The sequence below is a fragment of the Aspergillus stella-maris genome, assembly GCF_047715825.1.
Source record: "Aspergillus stella-maris strain CBS 113639 unplaced genomic scaffold BDV14scaffold_7, whole genome shotgun sequence".
NCBI lineage: Eukaryota > Fungi > Ascomycota > Eurotiomycetes > Eurotiales > Aspergillaceae > Aspergillus > Aspergillus stella-maris.
Window position 1 is genome coordinate 140,755 of NW_027396801.1, and position 21,706 is coordinate 162,460.

At 52.3% G+C, this 21,706-nt stretch overlaps 7 protein-coding genes across 7 annotated transcripts; 6 read left to right on the plus strand and 1 right to left on the minus strand.

The window, feature by feature from the left end:
• Window positions 1-23: 23 nt before the first annotated feature.
• On the minus strand, window positions 24-6,034 carry tpcC (non-reducing polyketide synthase tpcC). Its single transcript, XM_073776078.1, has 5 exons — window positions 5,285-6,034; window positions 4,930-5,230; window positions 3,778-4,878; window positions 1,361-3,730; window positions 24-1,315 (listed from the first exon to the last, which is right to left on the minus strand). The coding sequence occupies exons 1-5, from the start codon at window positions 5,626-5,628 to the stop codon at window positions 32-34; spliced, it is 5,400 nt and encodes a 1,799-aa protein (XP_073631717.1). The 5' UTR covers window positions 5,629-6,034; the 3' UTR covers window positions 24-31.
• Window positions 6,035-6,121: 87 nt separating this feature from the next.
• Window positions 6,122-7,142, plus strand: tpcB (metallo-beta-lactamase type thioesterase tpcB; the record flags this gene model as incomplete). The annotated part of the gene is made up of 2 exons (XM_073772475.1): window positions 6,122-6,292; window positions 6,345-7,142. 2 exons carry the CDS (start codon window positions 6,122-6,124, stop codon window positions 7,140-7,142), a joined length of 969 nt encoding a protein of 322 aa, XP_073631718.1.
• Window positions 7,143-8,703: 1,561 nt separating this feature from the next.
• BDV14DRAFT_196572 (Zn(II)2Cys6 transcription factor) lies at window positions 8,704-10,020 on the plus strand (the record flags this gene model as incomplete). The annotated part of the gene is made up of 1 exon (XM_073772476.1): window positions 8,704-10,020. The coding sequence occupies one exon, from the start codon at window positions 8,704-8,706 to the stop codon at window positions 10,018-10,020; it is 1,317 nt and encodes a 438-aa protein (XP_073631719.1).
• Window positions 10,021-10,665: 645 nt separating this feature from the next.
• BDV14DRAFT_211335 (FAD-dependent oxidoreductase) lies at window positions 10,666-12,279 on the plus strand (the record flags this gene model as incomplete). The annotated part of the gene is made up of 2 exons (XM_073776079.1): window positions 10,666-10,924; window positions 10,992-12,279. 2 exons carry the CDS (start codon window positions 10,666-10,668, stop codon window positions 12,269-12,271), a joined length of 1,539 nt encoding a protein of 512 aa, XP_073631720.1. The 3' UTR covers window positions 12,272-12,279.
• A 575-nt stretch (window positions 12,280-12,854) lies between these two features.
• BDV14DRAFT_196574 (SDR family oxidoreductase) lies at window positions 12,855-13,718 on the plus strand (the record flags this gene model as incomplete). The annotated part of the gene is made up of 2 exons (XM_073772477.1): window positions 12,855-13,190; window positions 13,257-13,718. 2 exons carry the CDS (start codon window positions 12,855-12,857, stop codon window positions 13,716-13,718), a joined length of 798 nt encoding a protein of 265 aa, XP_073631721.1.
• A 564-nt stretch (window positions 13,719-14,282) lies between these two features.
• Window positions 14,283-18,859, plus strand: BDV14DRAFT_187543 (uncharacterized protein; the record flags this gene model as incomplete). The annotated part of the gene is made up of 5 exons (XM_073770964.1): window positions 14,283-14,589; window positions 14,846-14,849; window positions 15,005-15,752; window positions 15,822-16,362; window positions 17,178-18,859. 5 exons carry the CDS (start codon window positions 14,283-14,285, stop codon window positions 18,857-18,859), a joined length of 3,282 nt encoding a protein of 1,093 aa, XP_073631722.1.
• A 302-nt stretch (window positions 18,860-19,161) lies between these two features.
• BDV14DRAFT_196578 (uncharacterized protein) lies at window positions 19,162-21,157 on the plus strand (the record flags this gene model as incomplete). Its single annotated transcript, XM_073772478.1, has 3 exons — window positions 19,162-19,249; window positions 19,304-19,747; window positions 19,812-21,157. 3 exons carry the CDS (start codon window positions 19,162-19,164, stop codon window positions 21,155-21,157), a joined length of 1,878 nt encoding a protein of 625 aa, XP_073631723.1.
• Window positions 21,158-21,706: the final 549 nt, after the last annotated feature.

Consider the following 21,706-nt stretch of genomic DNA (forward strand, 5'->3'; position numbering starts at 1 on the left):
AAAAAAAAAAAAAAAAAAAAAAATCCATCCTCTAATTGTAGTATTCCAATAGCCAGCTCCGCAGGTCGCCAATGGTCGGGTACTCGAGGAACAAGCTGCCCGTGACTGTGACTCCCAATTCTTCTCGGAATTTCTCTGCAATGACGAGACTCATGAGACTGTCGACCCCGAGGTTCGCGAATGATGCATCGTCTGTCAGATCCGATAACTCTAGTGCGGCTTCCTTGGAGATCAGGATGAGCGCCTTGGCTGCCACGCTGTCACTGTCAGCTGCTGCAGCGGGGGCGCTAGCTGCAGGAGTAGGAGTGGGAGCAGGAGCAGAGACCGGAGCAGGAGCCGGAGTAGCGACTGCAGCCGGGGCAGGGGCAGATGCAGGGGCCGGGGTAGCAGTAGTCACAGGTGTCGGGGCCGGTTGAGCGATCTGAACCTTTGCCTTGGGGGCTGGCGCTGGGGTGGCCGAGGCTGCCGCGTGAGAAACAGTCCCAGCTTCCTCTGGAGCTGTGAAGAAGCGGTTGAGAAGGATGCGTGGGTATCGGCGGAACTGGATACCACCGCACATGCCGATAATGACACCGTCTTGCATGACATAGACGTCTCCAAGATAGACAGTAGGGTCTTCTTCGGTCGGAATCATCTTCACATAAGACCGGTATTTAGATCCAGCCACGAGCGGTTTCGCGAATTGAAGGGTCTTCCAGCCTGGGGTGACGCAGTAGTTGGCCTTGGTATCGATGGCATCAGACACATTCATGACAAAGCCGGCAAGGTGGGCAACGCTATCAATGAAGTACGGTGGAACAGTCCAGGTACCGCTCTTCTCGGTAGACAGCTTGATGTCGGCGAACGCCTCCAACTCGTGCAAGACAACAGACTGCATTCCACGATACTTCTGAGCATAGTCGACCAGGTTGTTGGCGAACAAGAGGTAGGCCATGTTGTGATTGAAGCGGTTCGCGACACCCTCTTTGGCAAGACGCTCGAGGGCCTCCACTCTACCCTGAACTAGATGCGCATTGGGGATCCACGACTTGAGCCACTCAGAAGAGTCACCGTAGTAGATGTACGCGCTGGCAAAAGGCTCGTCTGCCGTCCCGTCGTTGAGCACGTTTTGCCAGGTCAGGTCAGCAACACCAGAGTTGATGTCCATCGTAGAAATGGTGACTCGAATATATTGCGGCTTCTTGGTGTTCTTCTGCGCTACAAGTCCTCGCAGCACCACAAGATTGGCCATGTTCATATCAGGCGTCTTGCCGCCCTTGACGAGATTCTTGAAGAGATATCCTCCAAGGGTATAGCCGATATCGCCGTGAATAGACTTACAGTGTTAGCTATGTATCATGAAAAGAGAGTTGGAACTTACCGAAGTAACCACACCACATCCGTTCATCTTATGACCATGTGCGGCAGCCAGGAAGTCGGGCTGCATCAAATCCGACTGCATTACTACCTTGCCTGATGAACCATTGAAGCTCTCTTCAATGATCTGCTGGACAGTAGAGGTCCTAAGACCAGAAGGTACGGTTGGAGCAACTTGTCCGGATTGCTGTGCCTTCAGAGCCTTTTCAGCATCGTAGAAAGTGTTACCCTTGGTCAACGCCCAGTCGCCATTGTACTGGATCCAGTACGTCTTGTCGTTCCATGCATACGTGGGCAGATCCACCAGTCGCAGATTCTTCTCAAATGGGCGCTGATACTCATTCCATTCAAGTGGAACACCAGCAGCATGCAAGGCAGAAAGACTCTGAGCCAAAGTCGCAAAGTTATCCTCGCCTCGCCTCATGGATGCGACCGCCACATTGACGGAAGGAAGAGTAGCGTTCACAAAGCCCATACAGACAGGGTGGGGACCAATCTCAACCCAAACAGTCTCCTCGTCAACTGTAGAGAAGTTCTGAGCCATCTCCAGCGCTGGGAGGAAGTTGACTGTTTCTCTGGTTGCGCGGCGCATGTACTTGGCGTTGATGGTCTTGTCGTCGAACACAACCTTGCCCAGGAGAGGAGATATAACCGGCATGTTCGGCGCGCGGAACAGGACACCATTCTTGGCAACATCCTCAAAGTCGTCGAGAATAGCTTCGGTTTGGGCAGAATGGAAGGCAAAAGCCACGTCAAGACTGGTGCAGCGGTAGCCGTTCGATTGCAGGACCTGGGACATACCCTCTACCTCCTCTTGTGAGCCACAGAGGACTATCTCCTTCGGTCCGTTGATGCATGCAATTTCGTATGGCTTGCCTCCCAAAGCCTTCTCGATGTCGGCCAAAGGAGCGCGTACGGCCAGCATTTTGTGACTGCCAACCTGGCACTTTTCTTCCAGGAGCTGGGCCCTGCGACCGACTAAGAAGAGTGCATCACTAGCAGAAAGAATACCAGCAACATGGAAGGCCGCATATTCACCAAGGCTATGCCCAACAACAGCATTTGGTTTGACTCCTAGTGAGATCCAGTACTTAGCAAGAGCAATCTCAACCGCCACGAGAGCGAGCTGTGTGACAACCGGAGAGTGTGCATGATCTTTCGGATGGCTGCCATCAACAGCGCAGACAAACGATGGAAACCCTTGTCCCTGCGTGAGTGCATCGAGATGAAGAATTTGAGACCTAAAGTAAGGAACATGATGGAATAAATCCAGGTTCATCGACTTGTAGGACGCTCCTTGACCGGTAAATGCAAATGTAACTTGGGGTGGTCCAGTCGCAGGAATGGGTTTGTGAGAGTCGATTTTCTCCAGAAAAGACGAGAGTTTCTTTTTCACTTGGCCAACGTCGGTACCAGCAACTGAGGCTCGGTGATTGTGGTGGTAGCGTCGAGCGGTGGTTGTGTATGATAGATTGGCCAGGGAGATATCTGGGTTTGCATCCAGGTAGGCGACAAGACGCTCGAGATTTTTCTTGAAAGAAACCTTGCTCTTCGCAGAGATGTTGACAACATGAGCAGCTCGCGGATCGACTGACGCTGGCTCGCGAACCGGCGGCTCTTCAAGACAAACAGTAGTGTTGCCGCCCGCCGCACTGAAGTTGTTCACCACAGCATAGCGCTTCTTGCCTTCAACACGAGGCCAAGGCACTTTTTGGTATGGAATGTTCAGGTTTCGCTTATCCAAGTCCTTGGGAAACAAGGGGTTGAGGCTATTCTTGATTCCGACATGCGGCGGAATCATGCTGTTCTGGTACATGAGCAAGACCTTAAGAAGGGCAGTCACTCCAGCAACAGCTTCTCCATGACCGACGTTGGCTTTCACAGCACCGATATGGAGTGGTTGTTGGGCGCTTCGTCGCTTGGTAATTGGTGCATAGACGTTGGTGATCGTTTCAATCTCGACAGAATCGCCTGCCTGAGTGCCGGTGCCATGCATTTCCACGAAACTCACATCCAGGGGGTCGATACCAGCAGAGTTTAGAACTTGTCGAGACAGATAACTCTGCGCACCCGAATGGGGATGAGTGATTGAAATTGCTTCGGCCGAGTGATTTGTTGCAGCAGCGCAAACGATTCCAAGGATATTGTCATTGTCTGCCTCCGCGTCCTCGAGGCGCTTCATGACAATCGACCCGATACCATCTGCACGACAGTACCCATCGGCATTGACGTCCCATGTTTTGCATGCACCAGGTGTCTTGGAGAGGAAGTGGCCATGGCTGAGTCCGGCGAAAGCGTCGGAGTTTGTCAGAACGTTCATACCGCCAGCCACTACCATGTCTGTCTCGCCATTCCACAGAGAAGTGCACGCAGCCTGTTTATCGTCAGTATTGAGCGACCCTTCGTAAAAGTTATACATACCTGGATTGTGGCCAAGCTAGAGGAGCATGCGGTATCGCAGCTGAAACTCGGCCCAGAAAACTTGAAAAAGTAATTTATGCGCCCTGGTCCAAACGCGCGACAACCGCCTGGAATAAAGTAGGTACTGATCTCTTGAGCCGTGTTGACCTCACGATAGTCGTCACTAGCTTGGCCGTAGAATGTTCCAATGCGGTGGAGGTTGGAGGATGCAGTGCGATTAGCCACGTAGCCTGCGCGTTCAAGCGCCTCATATGCGGTGACTATAGCAAGGCGCTGCATGGGATCGGTCTGTTGAGCCTCACGGGGCGACATATTGAAGAATGGAGCGTCAAACAAGCCGGGTTCGTCGATGAAACATCCGTATGGGGTATGGCTTGTGTTCACCCGTTTCCCCTTGGGATCGTAGTGGGTTTCAACATCAAATCTATCGGCTGGGATCTTTCTGGCAACATCAAGGCCTTGCTCGAGAAGATCCCAGAACTTCTCGGTGTCGGTCGCTCCACCAGGCATGCGGCATGACATTCCGATAATAGCAACCTTGGATTGTTTTGTGCCTCGAGGAATTCCCGCATCTGGCGTTTCAAGAACCCAGGGAATAAGTTCCTCGGTCGAGGCCTCGAATCCTTGGAGCTTCGAGCTAAGAGCAGTGCGTAGATCGTTGATAGGCACCGAGATGCGGAACACCAGAACCTCGCAGTTAGTGGCTGATATTGTGTAAGCCTGGTCGATAACACCCTGTATGACATTGTCCCACACGATAGCCTGCGTGAGGAGCTCCAAGACTAATTTTTCAAACAAGTCTTTGGCTGTTGAGGCTGTGAAAAATCGACCGGTCGAGGTTTGGTAGATGGGAATCGTTGGTGAGTAGGTGGCATCTACGAGACCCATTGTATTCGTGGAGATAATCTCGCGCGCATGGCGTCCATTGTAGAGGTGTTTGGCATGGCAAAGACCGCTGTACACTGGAAGGCTCACAACCTTGTGACGTCGAAAGAATTCCGACAGCCGTAGGACACGCTTGATCCGGGATGGCGGGCCACTAATAGTGACAGAACCTTCGCTCCAAGCACTGATGAAGATCTGACTGGACTGAGGTGTTTTCTGTGTGCTTGAATTAGAATCTGTAACCATTAAATGCGCCCGGCAGCTTACCTCTCTCGCGTGGATAGCATCCAGCTCTGCCTGAACATCTTCGACTTTGGCTCCAGGTACGACAGACGCCCAGGTATCTGGGGAACCAGATGTATCACGAGGCTCGAGATTTTGAGAAACATCATCCACCAAGGTTCCAAGACGGAAAGAAACCCTTACGACCTCTGCGCCAGTCACAGGAAGGTCGGACAATGTTGAGCTTAGAGCTACAGCAGCGGTTGCAAGGAGCCCAAGACCCAACCCAGCCAGATACGTGGACACATTGTGTAGGTCAAATCTATCGGGGGCATTCTCGTAGTAACTAGAGAGGTCAGCAACGTGTCGTTCAAAGCATCAAGGATATTGGAGTAGATACCCGATCAGAGTTGCCACCTCAAGAACACAGAGAAGCACACCGTCCATGGATCCGCCAAGGGGGCCCTTGCGAAGTTCCGGGTAGTCGGCAAGGTTCAATACCGATTCGAAAGCCGGCACGAGTGCCTTCACGCTGGTCGGTAACTGCCGCACTTCATCACGAACAGCAAGTGTAGCCTCATCGATGAACCTCGCCAAGATGGGGTATCGCTTGTCCTTGCTGTGGTTGTACAGGCGGCGAAAGAGCCCCTGGAGGTCGTCCTTCGGGAATTCATTGCTGAAGTAAAGAAGCTTCATCTTGGAGTATTCCGCCTGTGAGCCTGACTGGGGAGTGTACACAGACATTCTAGAAGACAAAAGCTTCTCGAAGCGAAGGAGCCACCAAGGTCAGGTGGGCAAAACGAGTGGATAACAGGGGAGTTGCGGGTTGGAAGAATAGAAAATGATCAAGGAAATGAACACGCAGATCGGAGATAAACTGCAAGACAAAGTTTGTTGCACCAGGCGAGCTTTATTGTGATCAGGGAAGGCTCATTTCGACCTGCCAAGCGATAGGCGTGAGATTCGGCCAATTTGGACTGGGCGGCGTTCGGCGATGAGTACTCTGGACTCGTACTCGGAAACCATGGTCCCCGGTCGGAGTCCAGCTGAATATGCGGCTGACAAGGCCATTGTTGGCAATGCCGATAGGACAGATGTGGTGTAATGTTGCCTCCGCCCTAATTCAGCTCGACCTTCCCCAAGATTTCTGTTGGCTTCCAGTCCTTTGCCCTTTAAACAAGACTTGGGTGATCTATGTTGGTTTAGATTGTGGTAAAATCTTCAAGACCGAGACACAATGGCTCAACCACAGCAGCACAAAGGCGGCTACAAACAGATTAACAAAGCCCTCAACATATGTGCATTTGAGGATTACCTTGCTGCGCAACTCAAGCATTTGCCTCAGCTCGAGGATGTGGAGCAGCTCAGTCCTCGAGTTATCCGCGTCCTAGGACAAAATGCCGGAAAGGTGAGCTTGTTCGTATGTTTGATCGTCTCAGTCTAACAACGGCTTTACTCAGTTCACTTTGCAAGGCACCAACACATATATAGTTGGCACGGGATCGCAGAGACTGATCATTGATACCGCGCAAGGAATCCCGGAGTGGGCTGACATTCTCGATGCCACTTTGAAAGACCGTTCTATCTCGTTGTCGCACGTTTTCCTTTCGCACTGGCATGGTGATCATACTGGCGGAGTTCCGGATCTCCTTCGCCTCTATCCCGACCTCAGTGAAGCCATATACAAGAACTCTCCAGGTAGTGATCAGCAGCCCATCGATGATGGCCAGGTCTTTCGCGTCGAAGGCGCTACGATTCGAGCGGTGCATGGGCCAGGGCATTCACACGACCACATGTGTTTCATCCTCGAGGAAGAAAACGCCATGTTCACAGGCGACAATGTTCTCGGTCACGGAACAAGTGCAGTGGAAGAGCTCGGGGTCTATATGGAGACACTAGAAAGGCTAAAGTCACACCAATGCGAAATTGGCTACCCGGCTCACGGCGACGTTATCACCAACCTTCCAGCCAAGATCGCCGGAGAACTAGCGCAAAAACGACGGCGAGAGAAGCAGGTCCTCATGACGCTTGACCGGCTCAACAAGGAGTCCCGACGAATGGGTCAACGAAAGAGGGCCAGTGCCACAGTCAAGGAGTTGGTCGTGCTGGTGCATGGTGATGGGATTGACGAGGAGGTCCGGAAGATGGCATTGGAACCGTTCATTGACGAGGTACTGCGCAAATTGGCGGAGGACGGCAAAGTAGCTTTTGAGATGCGAGGGGGAGTCAAGCGATGGTTTGGGGTGGGCATCTTCTAGGGAAATGGTGAGATTGAATGAGGTTGGCTGCCAAGGCTCGTGATGAAGATCGTCGCTTCACTTGCTTTTTCCTCCTTACCATATCTCTTCTCTCCTTCTACGCTTCTCTTCCACTTCATTCTCTGGCGTTCATCTTATCCGTTACTATTTCTGCTGCCTAGATTGGTGATTTAGAGTCTACTTGCAATGAGATATAATTGCTGCCTACGTTGTGTTCCTTGACGCGTGTCTACCCCTTGGCAATGGATGATATTTAGCGAGCTTCGATCCCCAGAGATGAGAGCCCTTCGAGTTGCTGCCCCTTCAAAGCTCGAACACACAGATCCGTCTGTTGATCCATTATTCGCTCGGCCGCGTTCATTGCTGAACGGTCATCGGGCTCCGATCTCGTCGACATTGACAAAAATAGTGGCGGCAGCGGCTGGACAGGCAGCGGCGTACACTTTCCTAAACAGGATGCTCAATCAACTCACCTAGACAGGGAAGCTAATCCTTCTAACAACTCATGGGAAACAAAAAACGTGCAGAATCTTCCTGCAGCGCAGCGAGAATTGCAGCTCCGACTCCGCTTGTACCAGCCAGCCACGCCATTAGAGTCTAGACCTCGGATGCTTGACGACGAAATAAGGTCAAGTTAGCACGATCGCCTAAAGTTAACTAGAGCTCATTGTGGGATAAGTGCCGATCATTGGTTCACGCGATCAACGCCTTGGTCGGTCCGATCTACAGTAGCCTTTTTTGCCTGGGCTCGGATAGTTTGCTGTCAGCTTTTCCAGCCACGCGAAGACCACACGATCAACACTGATCCAGATTGACTGAAGCTGCTCATCAAAGACATCTGTCGATAGGCAACTTCTTCTTTGAATCATCTCAAATGACCACTTTACGATAACGAACACTGCCTCTGGTCGGACAGCGAGAGCGGTGTCGGTCTCCGGGGACGAAGTGGGAGCAGGTTTACCTGGGGCCGGCGAAGCCCCAGCCTCAATAATATACTCTTCTCCCCAGGATCGCTCAATCCTGCCGGCCACGAGTAGGGGGCCTGGCTTGGTTAATGCTTGATTTATAAACCCGCTGAGATGGAGTTATCGGTCTAATGGGGTTAAAATGTCAGATCAAACTCTTAGGCCGCCACTAAGTCCGAAGATCGGTGGCGTCTGTTGAAATAACCTGCACAGAAATATCGGCTAATTTCCTTCACCCTGCGTGGTGGCTCTGTCTCAACTGTGGCTGCTTTGTGTCGACGCTGATCCTATCGCGGGGAGACACTGAATTAGACCCGCCGTAATCGAAAGCTCGCGAGTGTGCCAGGTTACTTCCCCGGAGCCAATACTGGGCATCAGCTCAGGCCCCAGCTGCAAACACCAGGCACCAATCGCGTCTCAGTGTAAGCTGACGTCCAGTGGCTGACCAGACCACTGCCAGTGCCAGAGAACCGCAGCCTCGTCTTGCAAACGAGGAGTGTGTTCCCTCGTGCAGGTGCCGTCGTCTTTTAAGCCTGGTTCCCCTCAACCCCCTTACTACAGTGTAAACCTCCGACCATTATCCCCTCCTGTTCATCATGGCCGCCTTAAGCGCCCCCGGTATTTCTCCTACGCAACCTCCGACAGTCAAACTGCGAGGAAGTTGTCACGCGTGCGCTCTCTCCAAATTGAAGTGCAGTCAAGATAAACCTACTTGTGCACGTTGTCAGAAAAGAGGTACAACATGTCAATACCTCGCAAGCAAGCGCGCAGGCCGCAAACAGGGTAGTAGATCAGGCGGCCTCAAAACACCCATCAAGACAGACTACCAAAGCATGGATGTTGAAGAAGATGACGATCGAAAGGATCTTCTCGAGGCATCGTCTTCACTTATGCAATATGCTCTTCAACAAGATCGAACTCTCGACACATATCGGGGTAATAATCACCATCAGCGTACGCCGAGCTATCCAGAGAGTGTCCCCAGTCTTCTCTCTTCTGCTGGTCCGGCTACCTCAGCGACTACGCCGCTTACCTTTGGCCATCCTGACTTTGACGGCTTTCTCGCTTCGCCCGTATCTCTTTCGATGCTCGATACCTCTGATGTGGACTACTTTTCCGGCACAGAAGTCAGCTTTAGAGACCTCAATGGATTTCCTGACCCCTCTACCTTCTTCCCACCCGGTGACCCCATGCCGATGCTTGACGACGACTCTCTGAAGCCTCAATGTGTGGATTCATCTCCTCTTTCGCAGAGCAATTTACCCTCTTCACCTCCCACACCCGCGACTTCGAACACCGGAAGCCAAATACATTGTTTCTGCTTTGCTCGCTCGCTTGCGCTGCTTCGAGAGCTCTTTCCAAATCCACCGCTCAATTGCACGACCGTGACGCCTACAACTGATGAGAATACCACTGTGACCCCAACAATTCAACAGGTCATCACACAAAATGAGCAGACGTTACAAGAGATCAGCCAAGTTCTTGGATGTTCCTGCTCACAGGATGGCTACACGCTGACAGTCCTTGCCCTGGCTGTCTTCAAGGTTCTATCCTGGTACGGAGCAGTAGCTCAAGTATCGCCCGTTCCCGAGAGCAACCAAACAATGGAACAACTCGACAGAGCGCCGGCCGTCATTAGGGGCTACCATCTCGAGGGCGAAGACCAGGGCCGTATGGCCGCACAGCTTGTTCTCGGCGAACTACATCGTGTTCAGCGTTTAGTGAACACCCTGTTCCAGCGATTGAAGGACCAAGGGTCGCGAGGCAACATTCTTGTCGGACCCAACGGTTTTTCTGCGAATGGGCACGAGTCGATCCTACCTCTGCAGCTCTTGGACAAACTGGCAATTGATCTCGGGGTCCGGCTACGAGGGCTATCCAGTGAGATTGTGGATCAGTTGCGGCGGGGTTAGCAATGTAACTTCATAGTTCGTACCATTCGATGAGGTTTTGAGATAATTATACCCTTTTGATTGCTTCCAATTCGTGCATATACTCCTTACAGGTGGTAGACTTGGCGACGGCTGGTTTTAAAGCATGCTGTTGCTTCCGCTTAAATCACACGCATCTAGACCGCTCCATAGTCGGGCCATTCAAACTGAGCTGGAGAAATTCAAAACATGCATGAGCTCATCCTAGGCTTTCACACCCGCGGACATACAATCCTAGTCCTTGTCTGCCAGGATAGTCAGTTGGCACAGTCAGTGGAGTCAGCACCAAACACCGGCAACAAAACAAAAGTACCAACTCAAGGACTGAACATTTCAGCTGACTCAACTGGGATACCCTTGTTCAATCTCAACTCTTAGAGAATGGCCCTCAGGGATGTGTCTGCCCAATGTATACTTCGTATTTTGCTCGCTCTTGGCAGCCCGAACTGAAACAAAAAATATGGACGCCTCCTCGGCCTGCCCCTCTCATACCTTAGTGTTTGTTTACCTTCGCACCCTTGAGCTTCCGAAGTCGCATTCGCTTCATGATTAGTATCCTTACAGAGACAAGAGACATTCGTCCTACTACAACACCTCTCCTCTGACTGTCTAGCACGCCGGTCCAACATGACCCAATTCCCCGTCAATGTCGCGAGCGACAAGCACGAGTTTGATCCGGAGCGGTGGGTAGCAGGGGCGAACAACGGTAATGGCAATGGAACCTTTCCCGCTTCGAGGGGTCTCCCCCAGCGACACCCGGAAACGGGCATCAGTGTTCTGATTGTTGGTGCGGGGATGGGAGGGCTCATGACGGCCCTCGAGTGTTGGCGGAAGGGACATACTGTTGTGAGCATTTTGGAGAGGAACGAGGGGCCTGTTTACTCCGGTACTCCTTCCTTATAATCTTCTGCTTTATATGTCTAAGGGACAGGCTAATTGCTTTGAATGAATAGGAGACATCATCGTAATGCAACCCCCCGCGGTCTCCATAATCCGGCACTGGCCCGACATGGTCCACGACATGGAAAATGAACAGGTCCACGCAGTTGTTTCCTACGAGACCCATGACGGGCGCCATATCTACGGTCCTACCGTTCCCTCATTCAACGATCCCGAGCACCTCGCAAGCAGAAAGGGCCCCTTTGTTGCCCCCGCGCAGGTCCGGCGAAAGTTCTACCGCATGCTCCTCCGACAAGCCGCAAGGATAGGGTTGAAAGTCGAATACGGAAACACCGTGAAGAGCTACTTCGAGGACGCAAAAGCCGAACAGGGCGGCGTCATTCTCGAGACCGGCGCAGTCAGACTAGCGGATATAGTCGTCGCAGCTGACGGGCTCAAATCACCCTCGGACATCCTCATAGCTGGCGAACCCGTCCCGACCAAATCCAGCGGCCTGAGCATCTACCGCACAGCATTCCCCAAAGAGCTCGCGATGAAAGACCCAATCGTTCATAAACGCTGGTGCAACTCCCCACCAGTCTGGGAATACTGGCTCGGCCCAGGGATGTACCTAGGCGTCTTCATCGGCACGGACATTATAAGTTTCGGCCTCACACCGCGCGATTCCCAAGGCACAGCCACCGAATCCTGGGAACCAGACACCGACCCCGAAGACGTCGCAAAGGCCATGCTCCAAGTCCCAGACTGGGACCCCGCAACCGTCGCTCTGATTCGCAGCGCACCAAAGGGCGCAATTGTGCACTGGCCTCTTCTCTGGCGCGATCTGCGGAAAGAATGGACGAGTCCGCACGGCCACGTCGTGCAGGTCGGCGATAGCGCGCACAGTTTCATACCTACCTCCGGCAACGGCGGGTCTCAGGCCCTCGAGGACGCCATTACGCTCGCTACATGCCTGCAGTTGGCGGGGGGAAAGAAGAACGCAACCCTCTCGACAAGAATCTACAATACGCTCCGGTACGAGCGCGTAAGCTGCGCGCAGAAGATGTCCTTTGTGAACTCGCAGTTGAAGACCGCGACGGACTGGGACGCTATCTGGAAGAACCCGGCTAGTATCCGTACCCGCTTCCCCAGTTGGATCTTCAAGCATGACCCTGAGGCTTATGCGTATGAGAAGTATGGTGAGGCGTTTGCGCATCTTGTTTCTGGGGCGAAGTTTCGCAATACCAACTTCCCGCCTGGGCATGTGTTCAGGCCTTGGACTGTTGAGGAGGTTTGGAGGGATGTTGAGGAGGGGAAGCGCGTGGAGGATTTGTTGGATGGAGATTGGTCTTGATTTTGGTAGTATTCTAGACTATGTCCATGGTATGTAGAGTGATAATAGCTAGAGGCTATAGAGATCTTCACTTGGATTTTTCTTCTACTCTCTTTTCTTTATGTGTAACTCTGGGTCTGGTATCATTATCTCATGATGGAATGGTTTTAGAGAGAAGATCTACTACCACTGAGAATCTGGAACCTACCTGAGCTGTCGGGCTGACCGCGGCGCTGCCAGCGGAAGCCTTAATCAAGCCAACCTAGTCACAACTCGGGGATTCCAAATCCTAAAGTTTGATCTAACCCATCAAACATCCTCCAGTGTCCCAATAAATATGGACATCGCTCTCCGACTCCCTGCATCCATACTGAGCCCAATTTCCGAAACGCTACCAACCCCTACCTCGAACAACCCAAGGTTCCTTGATACAACCCCGATCTTCGGGCACCGTCCTACCCTCCAAACACCGCACAGGCACAATAAAACCTGAGTATCAATACCTAGAAACAGCAATCCCAAATCGATGTCTCCAACAGCTCGCCTCAATCAAATAACCTCTCACATCTCACCAGCTCCAACCGACACGAAAACTACGAAAACCATGGCACCCACACCACACATCCCCTACCGCCTCGACGGCAAAGTCGCGCTCGTCACAGGCTCAGGCCGCGGCATCGGCGCCGCGATGGCCATTGAGCTTGGGCGGTGCGGCGCAAAGGTCGTCGTGAACTATGCGCATTCGCGGGAATCGGCGGAGGAATTGGTCGCGGAGATTCAGAAGTTGGGAACCGAGGCCGTTGCAATCCAGGCTAATATCCGGAATGTTCCTGAGATTGTGAAACTTATGGATGAGGCGGTGGCGCATTTTGGGGCGTTGGATGTTGTGTGTAGTAATGCTGGTGTTGTGAGTTTTCAGCATTTGGGGGATGTTACCGAGGTATGATTTGATTCATTTTACTTCAATCTATAAGGTAGGTTTTGGCTAACTGTGGTATGTGTACAGGAAGAATTCGACCGCGTCTTCTCACTCAACACCCGCGCCCAATTCTTCGTGGCTCGCGAGGCATACCGCCACTTGAACAACGGCGGTCGAATCATCCTCATGTCCTCAAACACAGCCAAGGAGTTCAGTGTCCCCAATCACGCCGTGTACTCGGGCTCCAAGGGCGCCATTGAGTCATTCGTCCGAGTGTTTGCAAAGGATTGCGGCCACAAGCAGATCACCGTTAACGCCGTGGCGCCCGGTGGGACAGTAACGGACATGTTCCACGACGTGGCGCAGCACTATATCCCGAACGGGGAGAAGTACACCGCGGATCAGTTGAAGACGATGGCGGCCCATGCGTCGCCTTTGGTAAGGAATGGTTATCCGGTTGATATTGCTAAGGTGGTGTGCTTTTTGGCGAGTAGTGAGGCCGAGTGGGTTAATGGGAAAATTATTACGGTTGATGGGGGGGCTGCGTGAGGTGCCTGTCAAGCATGGACATGGGTGATTGATTACTGTTCAAGATAGGGGTTACTAGAATAGAAAATGTTGCATTCTTGTCTAGACTAGTTGGCAATCAGTAAAACGCTTAGAATGCATCGGACACCGTTGACAAGGTGTCGGGAACTGCAGAGTAGTGGATTCCGTCCATTAGATAGATTCCCGAAGGTCCAGTCTAGGGGTTGTTTGCTGTCTTAAATGATGCCTTGCAATGTAGCTTTAGTTACAAAGATATATCTGTTGTAAGGTCTGATCGTCTTGCAGAACAACAAAGTGAAAATGGCTCGCCGACCAACTTTTGAGGGTATGTCTTTGTTGATCATGATTAGGGTCAGTGCTTACGGACAGTGGTAGACATCACCGACTGCGAGGGGGTGCTCTTTGAGTGGGCAGAGAGTTACGACAGCAAAGACTGGGAGCGACTGAAACGGTGCATAGCTCCGTCTCTTCGTGTGAGTATTACTTTTTCCTAAGTATCTATGCTTTGCATGCTCACCCTGATAGATCGACTACCGCGCATTCGTCAACAAGCTCTGGGAAGACATGCCCGCCGCCGAGTTTATCGCCATGGCCTCGAGTCCCCATTTTCTTGGCAACCCATACCTCAAGACGCAGCATCTCGTCGGAAGAACAAAATGGGAGAAGATCGACGACGACTTGATATTGGGACATCATCAGATGCGAGTAGCTCACCAGAAGCATGCAGACGCCGAGATGAAGGAGGTGATTGCCAAGGGCCACTCGCACGGCTCGGCGACAATGACATACCGCAAGGTGGACGGTGTCTGGAAGTTTGCCGGCATTGAGCCGGAAGTGCGATGGACCGAATTTGGAGGCGAGAATCTCTTTGGTCCGCCTGAGGATGGTGCCACTGAGAGAAAGGAGGAGGAAGTGCATGCGGCGAGCGACGTGGTTACAGCCTAGCCCTACATTCATCCCGTCCGTCGTGAGGTATACTCGGGTTGGAACCTGGATAGCTTCACTATGCCCACGAGTTGCTGCAGGTTGAAGAATCTTCCGGTCAGTTTCTAGATATTGACCTATCGGCCAATTGGTCTCGTAGTTGCTTATGCTGGACTGAAGCTTATGTGCGTCGGGCTTGGGAGCGCGGTGCGACCGAGCCGTTATTCGTGCTTCTTCAGCATTCGTCGTGATGTGCGCTTGCAGACGCCACAATATCCCGAGTATTGAATTCGGGTTGTTCTTGTATAGCTTATATAGCTTCAACTTCTTCGCCGTGATCCCTCTGGTCAACTCAAACATAGAACCAAAATGGCCAACCTCTCCGACCTCGAATCCCACGCCAGCGACATCACAGCAGCAGTCAAGACGCTCGTCGCGCAATGTCAGAATCTCACCACCAGTCCTAACCAAGGTCTCATCCCCCCAGATGCACCCCAAGAAGCCCACCGCGCCCGCCAATCCATCCTCAGCACAATCTCCAGGCTCCAAACCTTCCTCTCCACCCCATCAGACCTCCTCCACCACCTCGCGATCCAAACCCAACTCCTGTCCTGCCTCCAATGGCTAGGCGAATTCCAAGTCCTCGCATGTATCCCTCTAACAGGCAGCGTACCCATAAAAGACGTCGCCGACCTAGCCGGCGTCCCAGAGGCGCACCTCACACGCATGATCCGAATGTCAGCGACAGCAGGGTTCCTTTCGGAGCCTCAACCCGGCCAAGTGTCGCACAGTGCGCTCTCCGCGCCATTCGTTACGAAGCCCTCGTATCTCGACGCAGTCATGTTTCTTTCTGGTACTGTTGCGCCGGCTGCGTTGCAGATGCCTGTTTCGACGCAGCGGTTTGGGCCGTCGCTGCGCCCGAATGAGACGGCTTATAATCTCGCTTTTAATAATCCGGTTACGTTTGCGAGTACCTGTGAGCAGAGGCCGAAATTGCAAAGGCAGTGGCCTGCTTTTTTGAGGTATGGGACGATTAATACCGAGGATCGCGTGACGGATTTGCTTTCGCGCCTTGATCATTTTCGGAGGGGGAATATTTCTATTGTTGAGGTGGGTTTCTTCTCTGTTATTACGGGCAAGGACACAAGCTGCGGGACTTGACTGATATGGTTGGTATAGGTCGGCGCCCGCTCCATAGACCGTGCAAATACCCTCGCAACACTATACCCATCCATCCGAATCGTCGTGCAGATCGCCGTCCCAGCCAACAATCACACAACCTGGTCTACCTCGCACCCAGCAACACCCATATCAAAAGACGATCTGCGGTCCCTCACGCACTCATCAACATCCAGCACAGCAAAGGGCACATCAACCCTAAGCCCAAACATAACAATCCAGCACCGACCCCCCGGAACACCGCAGCCCATAACAGACGCAACACTCTACATATTACACCTCCCCTCCGCCCTCCCCACACAACCAACGACCACACTCGCGTCACGAATGTCCACTGAATTAAGAGCCCACCTCGATATCCTGCGCTCGAACCCGAATGCAACGCTTATACTCACTCCGCGCCTTCTACCGGACCCTGGTGCCGTGAATGCAGATATTGAAGCGAGCGCGAGATTAAGAGATCTAGTACTGTTCCAACTGGCTAATGAGCGGGAGATTGAAATGGGGGATCTTATGGGCGTGCTGAATAGTGTGAGCGATAGTTTGGGGAGGCTCGTTATTGTTAATAAGATAAGGTCTAGGGAGGATTGTGGTGTGCTTGTTGAGGTTCGGTGGCAGGGGTTTAATCGGTGATGGGTTAGGTATGGATGTATTTGGGGTGGTTTTGATGCGAGAAACAGGGGTGTAGGACAGGGGGACTTTGCTGTGTGGTTTGGCTTTTTTTGTGTATCTTTGAGTGCTGGTGTCGCCAATGCAAGGTAGCTAACGTGGGATTATATATTTTACCCAGTAGGATAGGTAGGGCTTGTGTCGGGTCTTGCGATGATCACTAGGTAGGTTAGGTAGTACCTCCGGATTGAGGGCTTGAATGAACAGACAGTAATTTCAGTCTTACAAATCATACCATATCTAGGAATCAGCGAATAGCAATGTCTGCCGCCTCTTTCTATCTCACATTGGCGTTGGTTGTTTAGGTCTAGAAGGCCGGGTTGAGTGTCCGGCACCTTCGGCACTGGAATGTAACCTCCCGTCTACACGTCACAAAACTTCCACTCCATAAAGCCGTATCCGACATACTCAGACTCTTATCGCTCGAGGACTCGACTCATGGAAACACTGAACTTTCGTTGTCCAAGCGAGCGGAAACGACCTCCGCCAGCCGGAAAAGGGCAAAGTGTATAGGATCATGGTTACAGTCCACCATTCGTGTCGTCATCCGCAATTGTCTTGCGAAAGTCAATCTGTATCGACTTTGGTACTTTAGGTAGGAAGCCCCGCTTTAGAGCTGAGCTGGAGCATCAACAGCATTGAGACCCTACCTAATCGCCAACATGCTAGACCTCCTCACTTTGCTAGCTTTCTCGCTAAGCGTTGCCCCAGTTGCTGCAGAGGAGATACATCAGCAGACACAGCATACCTGGGCTGTATACGCGTATACCACCAATGGCGAGAGTATACCGAAGGTCTTCCCTCGTCCGAGAGCATTGACAGCGTATGGAGCGCATCAGCTTGAGTCAGCCGGGATTGCATTTCGGAACCGCTATGTGTCTATGGCTCACGCCACAGAGATGGGCTCGACAAAAATCGAGAATTTGTCACCTTATCTGCTCGACAACGATGATGTTAAAATCGGTGCCACGGCAGATGCTGCTGTTTTGGTATCTGCCCAGGCGTTCATGCAGGGCGCATACCCGCCCCTCGATACATCGTTCAACTCTTCAATCTACAACGCTGAACTCGAATTAGCGGATGGATCAATGATTTCTGCTCCGTTGGGTGGGTATCAGTATGCTCCGATCGTCAGTCATGGTGTTTCAGATCCGCAATCTCTCGCGCTTTCCGCTCAAGCACTTTGTCCTCGGCATGCGTACGCGAACATCGAGTACATCGCTAGCGAGGAATATAGGGAGACATATGAGGAGTCAGCGCCTTTTTACAACCGTCTTCATGATCTAGCTTTGTCGCGTTATTTCGATGCCGCGGCGTCCAGCTATGCTAACGCGACGTCAATCTGGGAGTATCTCGCCTATCAAGCTATGCACAATGATTCGTTGCTGGATACTATTAGCAAAGAGGATGTCAAGCTTGCCCGAGGGTATGCTGACAAATATGTATTCGCAACGAATGGAGGCACATCAGCACCTATAGCTGCTGAAGACGAGGATATTAGAGCGATTGCAGGAAGCGGTCTGGCATCCAGCATCCTCAATGCATTTGATAATACCATTGAAGGGCGGGGCGCATATGGGAAGGTGACTCTTGGATTTGGCAGCGACAAGACAGCACTATCCTTTATCTCGTTATTGGGGCTACCAAGCATACAATACCCCAACTTTTATTCCCTTCCCAACCCGGGGGCGTCGATCGTCCTGGAGCTTTACAGTTACGAGAACAAGACTTATCCGACTTATCCAGACCCTGCCAATATGTTTGTTGACTTTTGGTTTCGCAACGGTACTGGCTCGAAATTCATACCATATCCGTTCTGGGGGCTCGGTAACGGCTTTTATGGTATGCACTTCAACGAATTCAAAGCTGAGATGCAGAGACTAGCACTCAGGTCGGCATCTGACTGGTGTCAACGCTGCAATTCTACTGCTGTATTTTGTTCCGGTGTTGATGGGCCGAGTCGGCAGGGAATATACAGGGCTCATAGGAACAGGGACGGGTTGAGCCTCGCAGTTGCTGGAGTTATCGGGGCAGCTGTTACCATCGGAGTACTGACACTGGCCGCCGTTGCAGCTTTCTTTTGTTCACGCACTAAAAAGGTGCGTAAGCCTAGTTTCGGAGGGTTCAAGGGGAGCAGCAAGATGGTCAGCGATACAGATCTCACATTCGGTAAGTCCCAGTGGGACGATGATCTGAAGGTTCCTGCTGCAGCGGCAAGGCGGCATGAACGTCACGGCAGCTGGGAATTGAGCGACCGAGGCAGTCCTTCACAGTTGTCACCTGGAGTATCGTCTTTTGTGGACGAGATTGAAGAGGAATGGCGGATTCATAGTGGTGCGAAGCCAACCAGGGCTCGAGAGCATGTTTGAGCGAAGGTGGTGAATGGCAGTGTTGTGGATGTAGGTAGATGATGCAGTAATGGACTCGATGCGCTCTTTCCTCTTTCCCCGTGCCCCTAACAACCCAACGCCTTCCCCGTTCCCTTCCTCTCTCTTACATCCCTTCCCCCCCGCCTCTCTCCTCTGCTTCCTCCTTCTCGTCATCGACTCGCCATCCTCTTTTTCCCTCTGTACAGAGTCAGCCGTCGCCGACAACACGCCATCGACATCCATTCTTTTTGCAGAAAACCGAAACGACTCCCTGTGGTATCCATTCGTTCATCCAATCAGTCATGACAAAATATGACCTTGAGACTCTCCTGGCTGCAAAGCCAAATGCCCACATAGACTTTGAGAGGTTCAGCGATCAGGCCTTCACTAGTGAGTTGCCCTGGAATGTTCCATAATAGCAGATACTGATCAATGCTGTGTTAGATAACCTGGTCCGCTCCAATGTCTTGTCCGAGCAATCCGTCAATCGACCGAGGAACACTTCTGGCCATTCGCGTCGCAATGTGATGGCCCCTCTGGTTCTGAACACACAAAATGCACCCCGCCAGGCGGATCACAATACCCTGTCATCAAATTCCAATTCCCAGTTTGACGACGCGTTCGTGCGCTTCGTTGAGCAACACACTTCCCCAAAGCCTCAGCGCGTCACTGCTGGTGGCCGTATCGTTCCCATGAATCCCTGGGACTCTCCTCCTAAATGGAGTCTGCCATTGAGCTCCAAGGGCGCCAGTGCCACGGACGGCGAACCGTCAAAAACAGCTGGGTCAGCTGCAAAGGGTGAAGTCAGGTCTAAGTCTGAAAATCGGCCAAAACAACAGGCCATCAGCTCAGAGAGCAAGGTCCCAAAGATGACGCCCTTGCCTGCAGGTAAGACTTCACATCGTTTACATCTGCTAATTGGCGACGCTAACACTGGTATGATAATACCTAGACGCTGCCAACGCACCGTGCTTCCAGCCTTTGGGTAGCAGTTCAAGCCCCTTGCAATATGCCAACGCTTCTTTAAACACTCAGAATATTCAGGGACCTGGATTCCTTAATTACCCGGGCCTCGGAATTGGTGGAGATAGTTTCTTGAATGCCTTTGCTCAGCCACCAACTCCATCGCAGCTTGTCGGCCAGCAACCTTCTTCACCAGCGTTCCCATTCCACTCACAGTCAACTTCCAATGCCCCCACTGGCTTTCCCTGGAATGGCATGAATACCGCGCCTCCTACCACCTTCAGCCCGTATCAGCCGAGCTACGTCCCAAGTCCACCAGGTATTAGTGCGCAATGGCCTCACTCTCCACAGCTGCCGCAGCTGCCGCAGTTGCCTCAGCTACCCCAGTTGCCTCAATTGCCGCAATTACCCCAGTTGCCTCAGCTGCCTCAACTGCCTCAACTGCCACCATTGACACAGATCCCATCAATGCCGCAGATGCCACAGCTACCTCAGGCGTCCCCAGCTGTTTCCAACCAGGTTCCCATGGCCAATCAGCAGCTCATCCCTCCGTATTTCCAGGATGCAGTGTATCAGAAATCGTTGGAGGACGCGACCAAGCAGTATGAGGCGCTTTCTGCACAACTCTCCCAGATTGACAGGTTTACCGCGATGCACGCCTGGGTAATCGACCCGGAAACAAAGAAGCTCTTGGTCGAGCAACGCAAAAGTTTGGTGCGAGAGCTTGACACAGTGAGGCTCTATAGAGAGCACCTGCAAGTGCTCTTTGGAAAACACCAGATGAACAATACTGTGAGATCCCACGCTGAAACTATTCAAGTTCCGGTTACACCCCCTAGGAACGAGGCATGGGAGACGCCGACGAAATCTACGTCGAGGTCACTGTCACCAACCGTTCGCAATCTCTATCGCACCATCGAAGAGACCGACGAGCGCGGCGAGCCCATTGACGGTTTGCTCCGCGCGCTATCAGGCGCGTCCAAAGGGCTTGCGAAGAGGCTGGGTGAGGAGCGCAAGAAGTCACTAGCTGTGCTCATCAGGGAGCCTCCAAGAGATATCCCGAGCAGTAGCACGTTTGTCAAGGCGAGGGACGAGCCCTTACTCGAGGCGCCGGAGAAAGTTGAGTATGCCCAGCCCATGCAGATATCAAGGAGACTTTGGCAATCAGACCCGAGCCCTCACTCCCCGCTCCTCTCTCACTGTTTCAACAAGGACTGGAGCCCGATCCTGCAGAAATCAGCAGCTCCAGCCATATCTCAGAACGTTACCGCTCATGCTTTTCTCCCTTCTTTCGATGGCGCGGGAAGGGTAGCTGACGGGTTTGAGCTGGTATAATCGGAGAGCCCGTGTGGCGGAGTTATTGGAGAGCAAGGGGCAAACTTGTTCCGAGTCAATATCGCGAGGGGTATCTGTAACAGGGAACTTGGAGGCAGCTGTATGCTTTGGGACTACAAACTACTACTGACAGGATGGACGATGGATATCTGGCCTCGTGTAGGATTATTGTATCCTTAACAATGATTTGGTAGCTACGCATAATAATGGACTTCTCTGGTGAAAGTACGGTTGCGTTTGACTCGCGCGCATTAATAATGGTGGCCATTCCTGAGAATCCTGACTCAGCCCCGTGGGAGAATCTCCCAACTTCGCTCAACTCCACCTCCTCATCCAACGCCGGCAGTCACTAAGTCCAAGCTCAGTAGGTAGTTCACCGTTCTTCATGGATTGACCATCTTCCGGCCTATCGCTGCATCGATCCTCCGCTCTTTTCATCCTCCTGCCCCGTCCCTCTTTCCTGCATTCCGCCTCGGTGCATCGTCTGCGACTCCTATTTCACCGCCCCCTTCCAAGTCTAGGCCTCTCCAACATTCCTAGTTCCACGCC

Coding starts and splice junctions, on each gene's coding strand:
- tpcC (XM_073776078.1), bottom strand. CDS start 5,628: ATGTCTGTGTACACTCCCCAGTCAGGCTCACAGGCGGAATACTCCAAG. Junction 4,879..4,929: donor ATGCTATCCACGCGAGAGAG/GTAAGCTGCCGG, acceptor TCAAGCACACAG/AAAACACCTCAGTCCAGTCA. Junction 3,731..3,777: donor CTAGCTTGGCCACAATCCAG/GTATGTATAACT, acceptor GACGATAAACAG/GCTGCGTGCACTTCTCTGTG.